The sequence below is a fragment of the Schistocerca serialis genome, chromosome 6 (genome assembly GCF_023864345.2).
Source record: "Schistocerca serialis cubense isolate TAMUIC-IGC-003099 chromosome 6, iqSchSeri2.2, whole genome shotgun sequence".
NCBI classification, from domain to species: Eukaryota; Metazoa; Arthropoda; class Insecta; order Orthoptera; family Acrididae; genus Schistocerca; species Schistocerca serialis.
The window spans coordinates 481,854,536-481,874,895 of record NC_064643.1 but is presented as its reverse complement, the minus strand read 5'-3'; the positions used below and the strand labels follow the sequence as shown (position 1 = coordinate 481,874,895).

General features: G+C 41.3%; 1 protein-coding gene across 1 annotated transcript in view; it reads left to right on the top strand.

The window, feature by feature from the left end:
- Positions 1-16,898, top strand: part of LOC126484375 (ejaculatory bulb-specific protein 3-like) — a 103,241-nt gene extending 86,343 nt beyond the window's left edge. Inside the window, exon 2 of the mRNA XM_050107862.1 lies at positions 15,387-16,898. Within this exon, the coding sequence (XP_049963819.1) occupies positions 15,387-15,598 (212 nt within the window). The 3' untranslated portion in view covers positions 15,599-16,898. The remainder of the gene's footprint in view (positions 1-15,386) is intronic.
- Positions 16,899-20,360: the final 3,462 nt, after the last annotated feature.

Genomic DNA, 20,360 nt, shown 5'->3' with positions numbered 1-20,360 from the left:
ACACCACCAGCAATCTATTTGGGCACCATCAGAATGATTGAAATGCCCCTAATGGATTTGTTACTCACGTAACTAGTTCACGTTCGAAGTCGCTGAGCGCTCCTGACCGAGTCATTCTGCGGCTACTGCTGCTCTGGTGATGGCTCAATACTACACGCCTTCTTTTCTACATACGCATCTACATAGATACTCCGCAAGCCATCGTACGGTGCGTGGCGGAGGGTAGCCTTTGCCGTTACTAGTCATTTAAATGAAATGAACACCCTTAGCTGCTTACAGGCGTTGATATACGTCAACGGGGATACATGAAAATGTGCCCCCCGACTGGGACTCGAACCCGGGATCTCCTGCTTACATGTCAGACGCTCTATCCATCTGAGCCACCTAGGACACAGAGGATAGCGCGACTGCAGGGATTTATCTCTGGCACACCTCCCGCGAAACACACATTCTCAACGATTTGTCCCGCACTGCATTCTTAGTGCCCCCGCCCATTATACTCATTACTCGCGGCGCGTTGCCGATTCCCGTAAGAGTTCGGGCACTGTTTGTGCGTTCACACAGAAGAAGAAGACGGTCAAGTGGCCGGTGAGTCTTAAATATATATATACAAAGATGGTATGACATTCGGACATGTCAGAAAGAACAGATACCATCTTAGTATATACTAGTCATGTCCTTTCCTGTTACACACGCAAATAGAGCGAGCGAAAAACGACTGCCTATAGGCCTCCTACGTTCGTGGTCCTTGCACGCACTGTATGATCGCTGCAGTAGAATTGTGTGACAGTCACCTTCAAATGCCAGCTCTCTAAACTTTCTCAATAGTGTTTCTCGAGAAGAACGTAGCCTTCCCTCCAGGTATTTCCAGTTGAGCTCCCGAAGCATCTCTGTAACACTTATGTGTTGTTCGAAACTACCGGTAACAAATATAGCAGCCCGCCTCTGAATTGCTTCGATGTCCTCCTCCAGTCCCACCTGGTATAGATCCCAAACACTCGAGCAGTACTCAAGAATAGGTCACACCAGTGCCCATAGGCGGTCTCCGCTGAAGCATTGTTGCCTATAATTCTTCCAGTAAACTGAAGAGGGTCATTCACCTTCCCTATCACAGTTGTCTTTTAAACTGGTGGGTCCGCCCTCCGTGACATAAGCGTTACATAGAGGTGCCGGGTACGTTTTATCATATAGATTGTGTTCAGTTTGTGCTGGGAACCGCCATGCTAGAACTCAGTTAGGACTGTACATGTCTGCATTCCCTCCTTACTTTTCTCGAAGCATTTTTGTAGTTTTCTGTGGGCTACATCGGAGCTCCGCCAGTTTTGCCTTGCGTTGAAGGCAGGAAAGCGACTGTAGTAAGCTGTCGATTAACTGCCAGTAAGTTATCCATTATAGCGAAAATTCTGATAGTTTCTGGACACAGTTCGTAGTCGAGACACCGTCGAGGTCTATTGCTGCACCACAAATAGCTTCCCAGTAATTATACCACGCTATTTCGTGCAGTACTGGTCGTCCAGCAAACTAATTGTAATTTCAAATTTTTATTTAAAAATGTTTTACGGATGAACGTACTTTTCTGGCCCACCTGCCAAGTGACAATATTACTTCAGTAAACGTTGTTTATCAGCCCGAACTACTGACATGAGTCTTTCTTCGATGCACTCACTGCTTATAGCCAACGCGTAACGTGGGTGAAGGGCCACAAATTGACTATCATATCCTGTACCTGTGCCGTAACAACGTAACGAGATAACACTTGCAGAACGGCACCAAAAGAGGTGAACCAAACTTACGGCAAGTTTTCTGCTCAATATTCCTATCGTGAATCTCTTTCCAGGAAATGAATTAGCAATGATGTTAAAGTTACATCAGTGTGAATCCATGTTAGTCGCTATCGTACTGAACTGGTTACTGACACGCAGATAACTGCATTTCTCCTGTTTCATTACTACTTGAAACCTGTACACCTGTAAGCTGTGGAAACCTCATTGTTGGTATTCGTTGTGAAACTGATTAATTGTAACGAACAGTACATAGTATATCGGTACCTTTCTCCAATTTTGCATACATTCAAATGTTTTATACGCTCCAAGCATTTAAGTCAAACAGGAGCGCGTCATGCTGTTCACAAATGATAAGGATGTTGACCGTATTGTACCACCATGGGTGTACACTGTATTACCACTTCTCCGTGCGTATTCCATGGTGAGTCAAATGAAAAGCTTGACTATTTATTTAATGTTTAGTGCACGCATTCCATTGCCTCGGAAGTGTGTGTGTACCCCCGCGTTTTCCACCTTTTCATCGCTTCTGAAACGCTTTCGTGCCAGAGCTTCTTTGAGCGCCGGGTGTTCGAGACGTTCGTATTTCGCATCCTGTACAGTTGTTGAACAGGCAGTACTACGACAACGTAGTCGTTTTGGAACGAAGCAGTGAGAAGAGCTCGTCACTTATTCTTGATTGCAGGGCGAAAATGATAAGTGATTTCAGAGTAGATCTGCACACTGTTAATCCCTTTTGCCGGTAAAGCTCCAAAATTGCCTGTTCTTCATGCAAAAAGAGAGTAAGCATGAGTTTCTCTGCCGGAGATTGAGTGGAGATTTTATTTTAGTTTTGGTGAAGAACTATAGCGCCATTCTTTATTTAATCTTTTCGTTTCAGATTGGTGATGGTGTACCCAGGTTCCATTTCCTGTAACAGTACTGCCAGCCAAGATTAAAAGAGGCGCAGCTTCCGTGGAGGACGCCTCGCTCCCGGCCAAACACACGAACGAAAACATGGGCAGAGTGAAAGAGCATTTGAAGGAAAACAAGCGTATTACTGTAAGCGAAATAGTCACTGTTTTGGATATTAGTGTTGGTTCTAAGTACAAAATTACGCTGACTTGCTGAGAACCAGTACAGTCAGTTGGCAGTTGGCAGCCAACCAACACTAATATCCAAAACAGTGACTATTTCGCTTACAGTAATACGCTTGTTTTCCTTCAAATGCTCTTTCACTGTGCCCATGTTTTCGTTCGTGTGTTTGGCCGGGAGTTAAGCGTCCTCCACGGAAGCTGCGCCTCTTTTAATCTTCTAGCACTTATCTTACACCTATTGCGAGACATATACTAATCACCACACTGTAGTGTCATCCTGCGGCGGATTTCCAAAGTTTAACACCTTCACCACTCGAAAACTTTTCGCAGGTCGCTGCTTCAACGCACTGTAAGTGGGCAAGGGGGCGACCATCTTTGTAATGACACAGCTGGATTTTCTGTGATACAACAAGAGTTGTCTAAGTGCAAGGGTAACTCCTGCCAAATGCCATATCGAAAGTACAGTTTTTAGGAATATGCACTTTTGATGTTTCCATTGGAATAAAAAAAATGGCTCTGAGCACTATGGGACTCAACTTCTGAGGTCATTAGTCCCCTAGAACTTAGAACTAGTTAAACCTAACTAACCTAAGGACACCACACATCCGAGGCAGGATTCGAACCTGCGACCGTAGCGGTCTCGCGGTTCCAGACTGCAGCGCCTAGAACCGCACGGCCACTTCGGCCGGCTCCATTGGAATCAGCTTCACGCGTATGAATCCGGACCATTTAATCTTCACTTTCCAATATAAGACCTGCTTTTAAGAGCTTACGTCACGTAGACTACAGAATGTAGATCTCGAATGTTTACTTTATAACCACAAAGACTTTGGGAAATCGACTTAAGTCAGAACTTCGTTCTGTGTGGAGAGTAAAATTATATAGTGAAACAGAAAGTCGGCAATTTTTAAAATATACTCATGTCAAAAAAGGTTTTGCACCACCACGGTTCCCAGAACTCCTGAAGATAGACGTTGACTGTATAAACTGTACCAGAAAGGGTTCTCAACAAGGGAAGTGTCCAAGCATCTCGGTGTGAACCGAAGCGATGTTGTTCGGACATGGAGGAGATACAGAGAGACAGGAACTGTCGATGACATGCCTCGCTCAGGCAGCCCCGAGGGCTACTACTGCACTGGATGGCCGCTACCTACCATGTCTCGGAGGAACCTTGACAGCAATGCCACGATGTTGAATAATGCTTTTCGTGCAGCCACAGGACGTCGTGTTACGACTCAAACTGTGAGCAATAGGCTGCATGATGCGCAACTTCACTCCCGACATCAATGGCGAGGTCCATCTGTGCAACGACGACACCATGCAGCGCGGTACAGATGGGCCCAACAACATGCCGAATGAACTGCTCAGGATTGGCATCACTTTCTCTTCACCGATGAGTGTCGCATATTCCTTCAACCAGACAATCGTCGGACACGTGCCTGGAGGGAACTCGGTCAGGCTGAACGCCTTAGACACACTGTCCAGCGAGTGCAACAAGGTTCCCTGCTGTTTTGGGGTACCATTATGTGGGACCGACGTACGCAGCTGTTGGTCATGGAAGGCGCCGTAACGGCTGTACAATACGTGAATGCCACCCGCTGACCGATAGTGCAACCACATCGGCAGCATATTGGCGAGGCATTCGTCTTCATGGACGACAATTCGCGCCCCCATAGTGCACATCTTGTGAATGACTTCCTTCAGGATAACGACATCGCTCGAGTAGATTGGCCAGCATGTTCTACGGACATGAACCCTATCGAACATGTCTGGGATAGATTGAAAATGGCTGTTTATGGACGACGTGATCCACCAAGCACTCTGTGGGGTCTACGCCGAATCGTCCTTGAGGAGTGGGACAATCTGGACCAACAGTGCCTTGATGAACTTGTGGATAGTATGCCACGACGAATACAGGTATGCATCAATGCAAGAGGACGTGCTACTGGGTATTAGAGGTACCGGTGTGTTTAGCAATCTGGACCACCCCCTCTGAAGGTCTCCCTGTATGGTGGTACAACACGCAAATGTGTGGTTTTCATAAGCAATAAAAAGGGCGGAAATGATGTTTATGTTTCTCTCTATTCTAATTTTCTGTACAGGTTCCGGAACCGAGGTGATGAAAAACTTTTTTTGATGTGTGTATCTATGTACATTACTAGCTCAAATCTCGTAATTGAAGAAACGCTAGACTGCGATTAAGTTAGCAGAATCACGGAACATACATCGCATTAGAAGGAAAATCGAAACATATTTAACTAAGGAAATGTGAAAAACCATATGCGAATCTTTGAACTCTGCTTTCAGGTTTGGCGCGTAAGGTAAGAAAACAGAAGTAGCATTTAGCTTGCCTTATATTTATGACAAGACAGTCAATAATTTATTAAGTATGAAATGACATTCAACGTTGTTTATATTCCAGTTTTAAACATGGTTCAAGAATATGATTTTTATAATCATTGCAACAAAATTTAACCTGGGTTCGACACTGACTATAGGTGACTTCACCAGAAAGACCAAAAACAAGTACCTATAAAGGTAACAAATCCATTAACACAGAGGAAAACCAAGAATACATGTTTATTATACAGGACAAATTTTTGAGGTGACTATACTTTATATGGTTTGAAATACAATTTTAAGAAGTTATTTTATAAGACGAGAGAATTTTTCTCGTCAATCAGTTTTCATTTGTATTTACATTTGAGTATAGCCACCACAAAAGCATTTTCGGTGTAATAACCATCTATTTTTGGTTTTCCTCTATATTAATGGTATTTTTAATAGGTAATTGTTCTTAGTTTTTCTTATGGAGATACCAGTAGCTGGTGTCGAAACCAGGTCAAGTTAAATATTATTGGAACCGGTTGGCTGTATTATACAAATTATAAGTTGTTTATATTATGTTGTATTTAAATGGTGGTGTACGACAACAGTTTATTAATAGAAATGAAAATGAACTACTCACACTTTAACTGGAATATAACCAACTGGAATAGAGTAACAGTTGCAGTTTCGAGAAATTTGCACGAATGCATGTCGAAGAATAAAGGTTCATCTGAAAGTATTCAGTTGTTGTTTATTACTACTTGTTGCACAACTTGTTCACAGTGAGCGGAAATGAACAGCTAACAAACTGAAACATTATTTTCACAGATATATGTGTTAACATTTCATTACTTGATTTCAACCATGTATTGCACCTGTGTTATGAGGGCAGTATAAATACTTAAACATCTCTGGAATGGGTAACGGGTTGTAGAATAATCTGGGCCAAAGGCAAAGTTTAATTATAAGGTGTTGCACGAGGAAAAACAAATACTTTAAATACTTTAGGAAGAAGTAGTATCGGCTAATTCAAATAAAGCTTTCAATATGACATGTTTTCAGTTTTCATTGGTTGTAGGGAGAGAAAGCTGTTTACGAACACAAGTTTTCAGGTCGTGTGTTGATACACTAACTGAATGGGAATATTGAGAAATCCCACATGTCCATTTTTTTGACAGAACTGAGTTATCTATGATTTTGTACTTCAAACATATAACCCGATCTTGGTACAGAGAAAACTCATACATTCTGGAATTTTTCGTATTGTTATGCAACTATTGTTTCACCTTAACTGTGGAGAAACACCGCAAGTACAAAGTGTAGGGGCTTCCTAAAAATTTTAAGTTGCCAGCACTGTTTTCAACAGAGAGAGCAGGTGATATTATCTTTTATTGTTTGGTTTAATCGATTTATATTGTTATTGATGGTAAAAGTCAGGCAATGGTGATGTTAGCGACAAACGTCAGGAAGTAACGAAAAAAAGAAAGAATGCTTTGGAGTTTCTGAAACATGTAGGCATAAAACGAGAAAAAGTGAAAACTAAAACATATACAAATTGGAAAGGGAATAGAGGTCAACCAAAACTTCGTGGATACGATTGCAACTGATTTCTAACCCGAAACATAGTATTGCTTCAAAATTAAGGTTTAATTACCACAGTGAACACACTAACGCAAAAAATTCAATTCAATTGAATACATAATTCTATTTCCAGTTATCGGATGAAATGCATGAGAACTAAGATAACGTAGGGAAGTAAGACAGAGTTATACGCTCAAATTATTGACTTCCAAACAAATAAATGAACAGGATTTATTCCTTCAGAGCTTCATAGAAGTAAAGTCAGTGAAAAGGAAGAAGCCTACAAGTGATAAGGAATTTGTGTCACGTCGTTTAAGCATGTATCACATAATTACAGATGCTGACTATGCCTGTAATATATTTGTGTGTGGGTTTTGTAGTAGAAACTCTGCTATTAGAGAATGCTGTAGCAACTGCAGAGAACCAGATTCAAGAACGTTTACTCGTGTTTTCAAGTAACTGCGTGGGAGTCGTGGAGTACCGAGAAATCATATTTCATCTGAACGTCAAATGAACACATTGAATGGTACTAGAAGACATTATTCGGACAGTATAATTTCCTTTAATAAGAACAAGCAGAATTTCTACATGTATCAGTGCTCCAGAATATGACGGACATTACATACTGACATCCGTTATCCTTATAATTTACAGAGAATTTAACACCTTCCAGATGGAGATGAAGGTAGACAATTAGAATTTTGTCGTTCACTAACTGCCAATTGCCGAGAAATTAGATAAATACTATTTACTGAAGAAGCCACTTTCAATCTTAACGGTATCAATAACAGTCGTAGCTCATATCGGGAGCACGGTCTTGAAAATATGTAATGTTGTGTGATAGAGAACCAGTTGACTGGGTCTGTTGTGTCAGTACATCATATCAGAGGACCTCGCTATCTAGAACTTCCTGTAAACGAGCTTCCAGCATTACTGGAAGATATTCCTTTGGCCACAACTATGAGTCGTGGGCCACTGCACATCCTAGTTGTCAGGTGACATATCATCTAAATCTAACATTCCATATCATCTAAATCTAACATTCCCGGGTGATGGATAAGCAGAAATGGTCAAATTTCCTGGTCACCAAGGCTCCCGGACTTTTTACCGCTTTAATTTTTTTCTTTGTCGATGGACGAAAGGCGAAGGAAAATAAACCCAAGAGACGAATCGATCGTTCGAACTGTGAATAGTGCTTGATGTTGGAAGACCAATTTATGAAAAATCTGAACTTAAATCAATTTCCTTTGCTTAATGCTTACTGTGGGTCTTTCTTTGGGTTAAATTCTAAGAGCGCTCCCTCTCTCTATCTCTGTCTCTGTCTCTGTTTCTCTCTCTCTCTCTCTCTCTCTCTCTCTCTCTCTCTCTCTCTCTCTCTCTCAATAATCCGGCTGGTCCAGGCGGAGATTCGACTCCTCCCTAGGGCATGGGTGTGTGAGATTGCCCTTAGGATAATTTAGGTTAAATAGTGTGTAAGCTTAGGGACTGATGAACTTAGCAGGTAAGTCCCATACGGTTTCACACACATTTTTTTCTCTCTCTAACCAATAAAGATTGTAGACATGTTATATGTACTGTTTGATTCGAATTAGTGTATGCTATCATCGGCAATGCTGTGTATTCCTCATGAAAGACGCTGTATACGCTACGATACGAGTGCGCTAAGCGGCGCCGGCGCTAGCTAGGCGCGTACGCGCTCGCGATGGTCCAGGTGAGAGCGGCAGCGGCCGGTGCGCTCGTGGTTTGCGAAACTGGCCGGCACTGCCGGCCGCCGGCCGCCGGCTGCATCCGTCATTAAAAGCCAACAGACAGGTCGGTCTTGACCTGGCGCTCGCTCGCATTTCCACCGGCTGCTGCTCCAACCTGTTGGAAACGATTTCCAGTCACGCCGCGCTACGAACGATCAGAGATGGAGAGGTCTTCCCTTTGGCCTTAACAATCTGATTTGCACGGATTCCGACGCCGAGGTGAGGAAACACCTGCAAAAACAGCACTTCGATTGCATCGACAGGAGGTTAGGAATTAATAACTGGTTTTCTACGTCATCATAGAGAGAGAGAGAGAGAGAGAGAGAGAGAGAGAGAGACAGACAGGGGGAGCAGACAATACACTTCTCCCGTAAAGCGTAACAGAATAAACTCATCACAGTGTTACTGAAGATGCCGCACACTTTTGAAGTGATGTAGAAACCTAGTAAAACTTTTGCTATGGTAAGAAACTCTCGATTTGAAACTGGAAAATCTTGGCGTTTTCCGACAGAGAAAGTAACAGCAAATTAGTACTTTTCAGGTTTTGTTCAACAGTCCTTTGAAATTTCCTGAAAAATGACTTTATTTCTAGCTGAGACTGAGTACACTTATCAGCCAAACATTACGACAGCAGCTCACTGCGACACTGAATGTGGTGTTGTGGCACGTGACGCGGCAGGGAAGATACATATGCGGAGCAGATACGAATCTGAACTCATTCTGGCGACGGCAAGGATCGAAAATGGGGAAATCCATTAACTTAAGGGTCTAAAGGACAGATTTTTTATGCCTCAGTGTCTAGGAACGAGTATCGCGGAAAGGACGAAACTGGTCGGCTGTTCACGTGCTGCAATCGTGAACAGATACGGAAAGTGATTGAACGATGGTAAAACTACGATCCATCACATGACCCATCACAGAACGTGGAGGTCGGAGGCTCGTCCTCTATAAAGAAGGATTTTTGGCAGACCTGAGGACAAAGACCAATGCTGCTAGTGGCACAAATGTTTCCGAGCACGATGTCCAGCTAACATTCTTGAAAATGGAGCTCCGCAGCAAAACATCCTACTTGCTCCCTTTACTACCCGTCAACAATGTATATTACGATTACAGTGGATGTGGTGTCATCGAGTCTGGGTCGTGAATCGATGGAACCGTATTGTTTCATTTCCTCTCACAAAAACATAGCGTCGTTTCTGGATACGCTGTCACCCAGGCGAAAAACTTCTGGAAACCCGCATCCTGACACAGGTCATTGCGGACCGTATTATGCTATGGAAGACATTCACCTGTGCTTCCATGGCACCTGTGGTAGTAATGACGGGCACTGTGACAGTTCTGGACTATGTGAACTTGATTGTGTACCACCCTAATCCTTTAATGTTGATGTCTTTCTCTGAGGGCGATGGAATCTTCCAGCAGCGTATCTATTTGTACCCTAAGGCCAGAATCGCACTAAACGGCTTGAGGAGCATAATACTGATCTCATGTTGACGTCCTGCCCAACAAATTGGCCTGACCTGAACCCCATGAGTCATATCTGTAACGCTATTCGTTGCCACTTATGCGCTCTCTAACCACTGGTTCTTAATTTACGCTAACTGTTGATTTGTGCATATACACCTTCTGTCACATACCACGAGAACCTCTTAAGGACTTGTCGAATCCATGCATCTGTTTACTCGTTATATTACAAGTAACTGAATATATGTTTACCTCTCCCTTGCCCCTTTCCTTCTGTAATAGTAGCTGTATCCTCATTGCTGTGAAGTATTACTTCATTGACTGTAGTCGACAATGTTGCGCATTAAATGTCGATAGTCAGACACTGCATATCTTCATTAAGAAAGAAGAATTATACCCTCATTAACTATCTTTCTCCTCTCGCTCAGAAGTTACGAAAAGTAATTAAGAGTGAGCAAATTAGGAAATAGTGTGAGAAGGTATATTACAACAGCAATAAAACAAACCTTTATGTAATATTCAATTTAGAAAGTTATTCTTGCGTTTGTCACCTATGCACTCTCTTATCATACTGAAATAATAAGTAAACATGCGTATAGATGATAATGACAATGATAGGTTAAAGAGTACGTACGACGTCAGCGTACCAGAGCAGTCTCTACTGTCAAGCATAGGCAGAAGCACAGCGCCTGCTGGTCAGGCAACCCAGCGAACTGCTACACTGTGCTTGTTCTCTTCAAGCAGGCGATTGCTATGTCGCCGTTTGTAAATCCAGACAGTTACAGATCAATGGATGTCTACATGCACCGACATCTATCTATATTTATACGCCTGAAGTCACCTTACGGCGTGTGGCAGTGCTTTTTTCGTGTAGCACAATAATTGCGATCTCTTCTGTTTGTGACAAATGGCTTCACAAAGGCAAAGAGACATTGATGGCTACAAGGAACATTCGTCTTTGTGTTTAATTACGTCTTATCTCCAGATTTTTAATTAAATACAGAAATTCGTGCCCTAAGATTAATTGAATCATGCAGTAGAAATAATGCATCTATGTCCACATCAACTTCTGAATAAATACTCCCCAAACCACTGTACAGAGCATAGCGGTAGCTACATCCTAACAATACATCATTCTTCTGTCCTATTCCACTCAGGTATCGGGCGAGCAAAAAATTACTATATTTGTGCCTCTGTACGTGCTCTAATATCTGTTTTACTATCCCCACAGTCTCAACGGGAGATATGCGATGTTGACGGCATAATGGTCGTACGGTTTCCTTCGAATCCAGGTTGTCGAAATTTACACGTAGATTGTCCTGAGAACTACGTCATCGGAGAATCACATTTAGGTTCCACGAACATTACTCTCATCCTTTCTTATTGATCGTTGTGACCTGTTACAAGTCCAGCAACGCGTCTCTAGATTCGTCTGATGTGTATTGTGTCGTATACTTGTTAATGACTCCAACCACTGGATCAATGCTCCAAAACTGGTCTCACAGGCGTCTTGTATGCGATTTGCTTTACTGATGCACTGCACACTCAGAGAACACTTCCAACAAATCTGTACTTTCCATTCACCTTCTCTTACCGCCTAATTTTATGGCTTCTAAGTACAACCCATAAATAATCATACCCGTGGCGATCAAGGTGTTCACTACTAATCTTGTAATTTGAATTTATCGGGTTCTTTCTTTTCGTCATAGGCAGCATTACTCATTCATCCACACCTGAGGAGAGCTATCATTTATTATACAAACAAGAATGTTTAGCCGTGACTTTTTGCAAATTTCTTACGATCATTCAACGGTAATACCCTCCTATACACAACAGCATCATCCATTAACAGCCTTAAAGTGCCGCTGACCTTGTCTGAGAAATCGCTTATGTATACTGAGAACTTCAGAGACGACATCACACTTCCTTGGGCCACACGGTAATGGAAAGTATTCGAATTTAATCGGGTAGTGCTGTGGAAATTGTGTTATGAAATGAGAAGCAAAAATTACTAGAGGGATTTTGGTACTTTGGCAGTAAAATAAACGATGGCCGGAGTAGATAGGACATAAACAGCAGACTGGCTAAAGCAAGAAAAAACTTCTGAAAGAAACAGATTTCTTAACATTCCGTGTAAATTTAAGCGCTTGCAAGTCTTTCGTGAAGTAGTTTATCTGGAGTGCAGCCTTGTACGGAAGCGAAACGTGGACAGTAAATAATATAGACAAGAAGAGAATAGCTGTTTTTGAAATGTGCCGCTACAGGGTATTGTTGAAGAGAAGGCGGATAGACCGGGTAATTAACGAAGAGGTACTGAATAGAATTGGGGAGAAATGAAATTCATGGCACAACGATTCTAACAGAAGGACACATCCTGAAGCATGAAGGAACAGACAGTATTGCTATGATTGGGTTTGTAACCCAATCAAAATCTTCCCTTATATTAATGACACGTATGACTTAGTGTTCTGTAACTTCCAGAAGAGGCATCTATTTCGAGGAATGGTTGAGCGAAAGGATGCCGACGAGTGCACTACTGATCGTTAAAGCACAGACAACAATCGAAAACAACTTTGTAATGAAGTTAATTAATTATGTGTAGTTAGTCAAGCTTGTAATCAATTACATAACTGAAATATTAATTATTGAATGAGAATATTCTGTCACCAGCTTGTGTTTGAGCAAAAGTTATGAATTTTTATACGTTTGTTTGAAACTGTTGTTATGTAACAATTACTGACAAATGTTTAGACGGCAACGATAAATGCATACGTGGAAGCTCTAATGAAAATGCCACGATAATGACTTGAATGAAATTTAACTATCCCTGTACGGAACAATTTAGAATCAGTGAAAATCTAATCACTTCATCTAGTAGCAATACGTAATGCGGTATAGATAGAGCAACGTTACTGCCCCCATTATCAAAACGCCACAACAGCTTCTATAATACTGAACTGCAACATGACGTCATAAAACAGCAGCAATCAGTTAGGGAACGCCGAAATTACGCCTCGTGATGACTGAGTGTTGTGTGATGTCCTTAGGTTAGTTAGGTTTAAGTAGCTCTAAGTTCTAGGGGACTGATGACCATAGATGTTAAGTCCCATAGTGCTTAGAGCCATTTGAACCATTTTGAAATTACGCCCGCCAAGATATTTATAGAGCACATAACTTATAACCAGTTTTGTTGATCAGAATATATCACTTCAGTTGGCCAATATTCTGGAGTTAGTTTTAAATGCACAAATTTCCATCACTTGGATCTTCAGCTGCTTGTGTTTCCCGTTTTTGCCATTAAAAATGTAGGATTTGAGGTCTGCCAGTGTGACACCTACCTGTAATAAATAACACTGAAGTGGTCCTAAAAAATCATGCACACCAAGTGTAAAGGTATAAACAAACAGACAGGAACTATTGTTTGAACTAAATATCCACATAATTTTGTAATCATTTAGTAAAAATTTTCACATTACAGATTAAATAAAACGGAAACCCACTGATGATGGCAAAGTGGTGCTATAACATGTTTGGGTACTTGACAAAACGGTGTTTTGCATAACTGGTGGACCTCACATCCTACAATTTTGCACAAACTTCTCTCTCAAATAATTACAGAAGACAGTAAACGTATTACAATGAATTAATGGCTTTCATTACTTATTACTTTCTCCTTTCATGAAAAAGCAAAAATTAAATTTTACAAGCTAGTGCTTTCAAGTTATTTTAGGTAAATAACATGTCTTATTACTAAAGAGCCACTAGGCAATAACAGTGATAGATGAATGATGCTACTGCCGGTTTATGACATATGGAAATCATTAGCAATCAGTGCTACTTATACTTTATCAGAATGCACTGCAGTGTTCGTAGATACTGAGTCCATCACATTTGCAATTTTTTTACAATACTAAACTGCCAAATGGCACACTCTTACTTTCTGGTGAACCAGTAGTTGGCACGACATAATGATTTTGTTAAACAGTAAATAGCAACATATTCTTCTCCCAGTAACGAGCAGTCAGTATCAATATTACATGAAGTGAATTCGCAATTGCGAATGAAGACAACCATCAACTGTAGAATGGAATGACGACAACGAAAATTTGTGACGGGCCGTGAATCAAACCCGCGTAGCGCGAGCGGTCGCCCTACCATTTGGCTATCCGTGCGCGACTCACGGCCAGATCCAAACTTCCATATTTCGTCAACCATGCGTCTGCGGTTTGAATCCCAGTCCGGCACAAATTTTCATTGTCGTCATTTCATTCTACAGTTGATGGTTGTCTTCATTCGCAATTGCGAATTCACTTAATGTATTTCATGACGGATGAAGTCACGGTAGCATCTGTTCCTTGGGACATGCATCGCTGCAATATCGTAGCATTAATATTGTCCACACAGTGTTCTTCAAATAATCTGTTTTGTCAATCCTTCTTGATTAAACGTTGTACTGTGGCCTGTGTAAATTCCCCCTCTTAAATTCACCATGTCTCGTCGCACTTTGAATACCAAGTTGACAATACACTTAATTTTGCACGCTAGCATAGCAACTTTATGTCCGCCCTCAACCACTGTTGGCTTGCAACTCTTTCTCTGTGTCTGCACGCGCTCTTGTGTCTACGATTTTAGTCTCATGCCCTTAACATTATCTTCGAATTCTACACAATCCAAGGTCCCAGACATTACCGGCGTAGTTGCTGTATTGTTTATAATTTTGATTTCAAATGGTCTATCATAAACGCACATTACATTCCTTCAGTTAGTTATCATTTAAGATAAAGTAATGAAATATACACATTTATACTGAGAAAAAATCTAGATTGAAAAAATAAATAGTATCAGAATTATCAAGCACTGTTGTGTGGTAGTGTTATAGTGTGCGTGCGTGTGTGCGTGTGTGTGTGTGTGTGTGTGTGTGTGTGTGTGTGTGTGCGAGAGAGAGAGAGAGAGAGAGAGAGAGAGAGAGGGAGAGAGAGAGAGAGAGAGTTTTGGTTGGGGGAGGGTGCAATATAGGGAGATACCAAGGCTTTACTACATTAAACAGGTTCACATGGATGTTGGCTGCAGTAGTTATGCTCGGATGAAGAGGCTTGCATAGGATAGGGCAGCATGGAGGACTGCATCAAACCAGTTTTCGGACTGAAGACCACGACAACAAATTTTCCAACAGTAAGATGTCTTTAGCCAGAGTCTATTGGCCACCGTTTATATCTTTTTATCGGATTTAGCTTTTTCGTCGAGAGATTTCAAGTAGTAGTGAGCATCCCCATGCTTTCTTTTCGATTCTTTGGTAACGTCTTCAGTTGCAGTATGCGGATTATCGTTGACATAGAATTGTTTATGATTCCATAAAATGTTGTGGATCCTACATCGTGCCTAATTAGTCTTTTTCATGTATTGTGCAGGAATACTGCCAGAGGCTATCGCTACGCGCTGTGCAAGGTGTACGACGGTGCAGAAGGCTGCTGCCATTCGCGTGATTCGACGCCTGCGGGCAGACTACCCCGCCGAATGGGCAGAGCTGCAGGCGCACTGGGACCCCACCGGCGTACACCTCAAGAGCTTCGAGCGCGCCCTGCTCAGGCGGCGCCCCGATCGCCGCCTCCTGCACGCGTAGGCGCAGCCACCTTTATCACACGTAGTCTACAGCACAACTCTTTTCGAATGGTGGAGGAGGAAAGAGACTGATAAACATTCTATGCCTTCCTAAATTGTGTAGGAAGATTAGCTCATATTGCTTGTTCGTCATCGTGCCGTAATAATGAGTGTACGGTAGCGAGGCATTTGCGAGACGCAGAAAGCTGATTGATGTGTGTGAGGCTACGCCTGCTGGCTATGCAAACCAGCAGACGCTCCTGCGCACGGCCTGCATTCAGGCGCTGTGTGATCGACGGACTACTACTTTTGAATGCACTGCCTCTCGTCACGACTTCTCTGCTTCAAAGTGCAAATTCCACTATCTCTCCCTAAATATTTCTATTTCGGGTACATGTTTTATTACTATTGTACCTTTACTGAAAGAGGTTAGTGATCACCAAATTACAGTAAGGAAATATAATAAGAATTTTAGGGGCATTGATAATGCAGGGCATCATGTCAGGTGATAACACTGTCATTCATGTTTAATCCGGTTTTTCATTATCATTGAGGTACTTCTCTAGCAGTGGATTCTTTTCTCCTCATTTTCATTTTCTCACTTTTATGTTGGCATATTTCTTTCATACAAAACGATCATTACACTTTGAAGTTTTTGGAGGGTTATATACTTTATGTTACAGAATGTGCTCGTTTGGGAACAGTGCAAGAACATTACCAAACAACTATTTTCTTGTTTCAAGTGGATGTGTAAATCGTAAGTTAGACTGCACCTTTCTAAGTCAACACTCAGGCAACGAAACAGTCTGGTAGCAAATAGAGACAGAAGCTTTGGTACAGAGCTCAAAAATAATCATCAGCCTAACAGAGGCTCTCATACTTATATTTCATGAAAATATTACATTAGTTTAAGCACTGAATACATTATATGTAGCACATAAGTCTGCTGAGAGGCAGCGGATAGACAATCCACAGCAGCGTTTACAGTTCAGACGAACACCAGACATTCGTTTCTGTTGGTTAGGATAATAAATACCGAAATTAAATATTTGCGACAATAGGTGTAAATAAGCGAAAATACTTTATCATGACTCAGAAGTCTCAAAACGCTCTGAGATGACCAAAGAAACAATGTCTTACATAAACACTTTTGCTCTATACCTTTTTCTCAAACAAGGCGTACGGTCGATTTAAAATAACTAACCATATATTATTAAGAACATGATATTTATTATGTGTCTTTGTATTCGATTAGCCTTCTGGATGTAATAATAAAATGTAAATAAAGGCTTTTATACGATAAAGTATGAAACAAAGAAGTAGTACAGATTAGTCACTTGTTTTTGTGAAACAGTTCATCTGCATTTCATGTCTTCATGTTCGCTATTACACTACAATTAATGACACTACTTATTTACATTACACTTTTGTGACATAAACTTTACCGTATTTTTATGTCTTTGTAACTGGAAATATTAATATTTTTGACGAGCGTTTATAGTGGACCAGAAACTGATATTTCATTTTTTTTTATGTATCATGAAACGGAATCGAAAGGATTGTAAAGATAAAAATTGATGTAAGGAATATTTTATACAGAATTCTAGACGAAAATGTGACTGCACCGCATAAACAGGAAAGGATCTGACCTTCTTATATCATAAAAAGAGAATACAAAACGTTCATGCAAGTTCTTAAAACGAACATTTTATGATTGTAATGACAAACTGCTGAATGGAATCTATGTCTTTCTCTACCGTATGACTTGTTGCAAAATGTAAAACACTTTGAAGCAGCGATCGTTGCAGCCGAGAGCCATCCCGGACCATAGAAGCTCACTAATTGATGATCAAGTGATTATACATTGTTCAATGGGCAAAATCCCAGAGAAATGCAAATTGTTATGTAATACATAATTTCAGACAAGTACCTAGTTTCGAGATAAATGTAATCGCAGGCAGCAAATGGAAATGAGCTGTTACAGAAACTCCTAAAAATGTATGTGCCTTCAAGAAGTCATTCAAAACATACTGATATATTTATACAATTTAAAGTCAGGTAAACGATGGAACATTTTATACTGACAAAATAAAAAAAGTTAGTTAGTATTAATATAGTATAAGCAGAACTATCAGAAAAGAGACGAAGCATAAATCAAAGTTCCCAAAAAGAATTATTCAACGGCATGGTACTGATTTGCGTTGCAAAGTATAATTTCTCCTTTAGCCTGTAAAGAAAATGTGTGCTGCGGAAAATTGTTCGTTCCATATAAGACAGCCGGCCGCGGTGGCCGTGCGGTTCTAGGCGCTCCAGTCCGGATCCGCGCTGCTGCTATGGTCGCAGGTTCGAATCCTGCCTCGGGCATGGGTGTATGTGATGTCCTTAGGTTAGTTAGGTTTAAATAGTTCTAAGTTCTAGGGGACTGATGACCACAGCAGTTGAGTCCCATAGTGCTCAGAGCAATTTGAACCAATCCATATAAGACAAACATGTAAACATATGAAGGATACATTTACCGGTGCTACGAGTTGCCGAATACAAGTGAACAGAGAAACGAGAAAACCAACTGAGACACAGCGCAGGAGAAGCGAGACTGTCTCTGAGAGGAAGACAGCATCACAGGAATGTTTGAAATACAGAAAAGAGAGAAGGGAGAGGATGGCAGAAAATGAAAGCAGATAGACATTTCCAAACTTTGCATATGGAGACACTGTAATGATTTGCAGAGTTTTTCCCCCAGTGCCATAAGTAATCAGCTTTTAGAAAAGAAGGTGTAAGTAAATACAGCCTAAGTGCAAAAATGCCACTTTCATTTATTACATATGTGACTGCGGCGCTCATTATGGTACAAATTAAGTTTCCAAAAATTATTCTGTTGCGCTGCTTTTAAACTCATATTTGACAGCAGGAAGTATTCGTTGAGAAACGGAAGTCCTGGTTGTTGTACCCAGTGTCCCTTTTAGATAAGTGGGTTCTTTGATATTTGGAAGGCAGGTTTCTCACTTCCTAACATATCTTTCATTTTATGTTTCACCTGTATTGACATGGAATGACGCTCTTCTCGGTCACTCTGAACTGACATCAGCGCGGATTTTCTTTAAACCACATCCCCGGGCTCGTACAACCAACACTGCGTCTCCTCACTGAGGAATCCAAATTGGATTTTACCTTTAAGGAAGTCCTCAGATCAGTCGCTCTCCGTTCTTTTGTGTACTAATCCTTGTATGCGTGGACAGCCAATAAATCCACGATAAACCTGATCGCCAGTACCTAAGATATGTTTAAAAATAAAAATAATGATATGTGGAGCAAACCAAAGCAAAGCACGTAGCATGAGATGCGTCCTGCTACAGAGCTATATTGATGACGAATACTGTCAGATCTACGGAACCGTACTGTGTTCAAGCACTAAGACTTCTTAGAACCGTCTCTATTGACCACGCTGCCGACGAGACATTAAACCCTAATCTTCCATTTCACTTTTTAGAAGACAGAGCATGATGTCTTTAAAAAACTGCGGCCGCTCAGATATCAATTCTATCTATGTTCTACCTATACATCAAGACATTGCGAAATCTACATGTACCGACGACCACTTTTACGAGGGGTTTATTCACAGTCCACGTGTATAGCGATTATTATACAAAAGATCAGAGGAAATCATGACAAAATATTCTAGTGCTTCTCTTTCCTTAAAAAATTCTCCTTACTGCTCCTTCCTAAGCTAAGATAACCGTACAGGATTTCTAAGTCGAGTCCCATCAGTCCACCCTGTCTTTTGGTAAGAGTTTACGAACATGCACCTCTTCCTTCAACTATTCTTTCCATATTTCTTGATTTCGTACTTCGGCTATCCGCTTAATTTTAACATCCTTCAGAGCCGTAAATAAAGAAACAAAAACGGCTCAGTAAAACATGCGCTATGCTTCAACAAATACTAGGTATAACTGAAAAACAGGAGCCGTTTGCTTATATTTAAACGTTATCAGATCAGAATAAACTCCCACTAATCCAGTGCCATCTCTTGATTATTTACGAAGATACAGAAGTTCCTGATTTGATGCAGTAGGCGTTTGACTGTAGCAGGAAACAAGCAACAATGGCTTCGAAAATAGCTGATCCCGCCAGAAGCGAAGTACGTGCGTAATTGAACGTTTTGTGTAAAGGATTTATTGCTGCTCAGATTTATTAGTAGTGGTATCTACTTGAGGCACCTCTGTAGTCGAGGTTGCTAACACATACCTGAGCGGTGGCGCTCGACTCATAGGTAAACCGGTTGGAATTCTGATGCTGGAAAATTTTCGCTGCCAGTATTTGGGCGGTAAGGGTTGAAGAAATGGTGGCTGAAGTTCATGATCATCAGTCTTTGTGCCAATGTCCTGGATTAAATTCCAAGCCTCTTGAAGTGAGGACACGCGACACATATGATGGTAACCAGTCTGTCGGATAGGGACGTTAAGCTCAGCAGCCCCCATGGTAATATTCGGCAGGGGCGGGCTATGTGACGGTAACGTGTTTCACTCTCTCCCTTCCCTTCGTCCGTAACAAAACAAAACCCCACGCTAAACCGCACAAGCTCTCGTCACACTCATCCACTCGTCAAAAACAAAAAAAAAAAAAAAAAAAAATGGTTGAAATGGCTCTGAGCACTATGGGACTTAACTTCTGAGGTCATCAGTCGCCTAGAACTTAGAACTACTTAAACCTAACTAGCCTAAGGGCATCACACACATCCATGACCGAGGCAGGATTCGAATCTGCGACCGTAGCGGTCCATCAAAGAC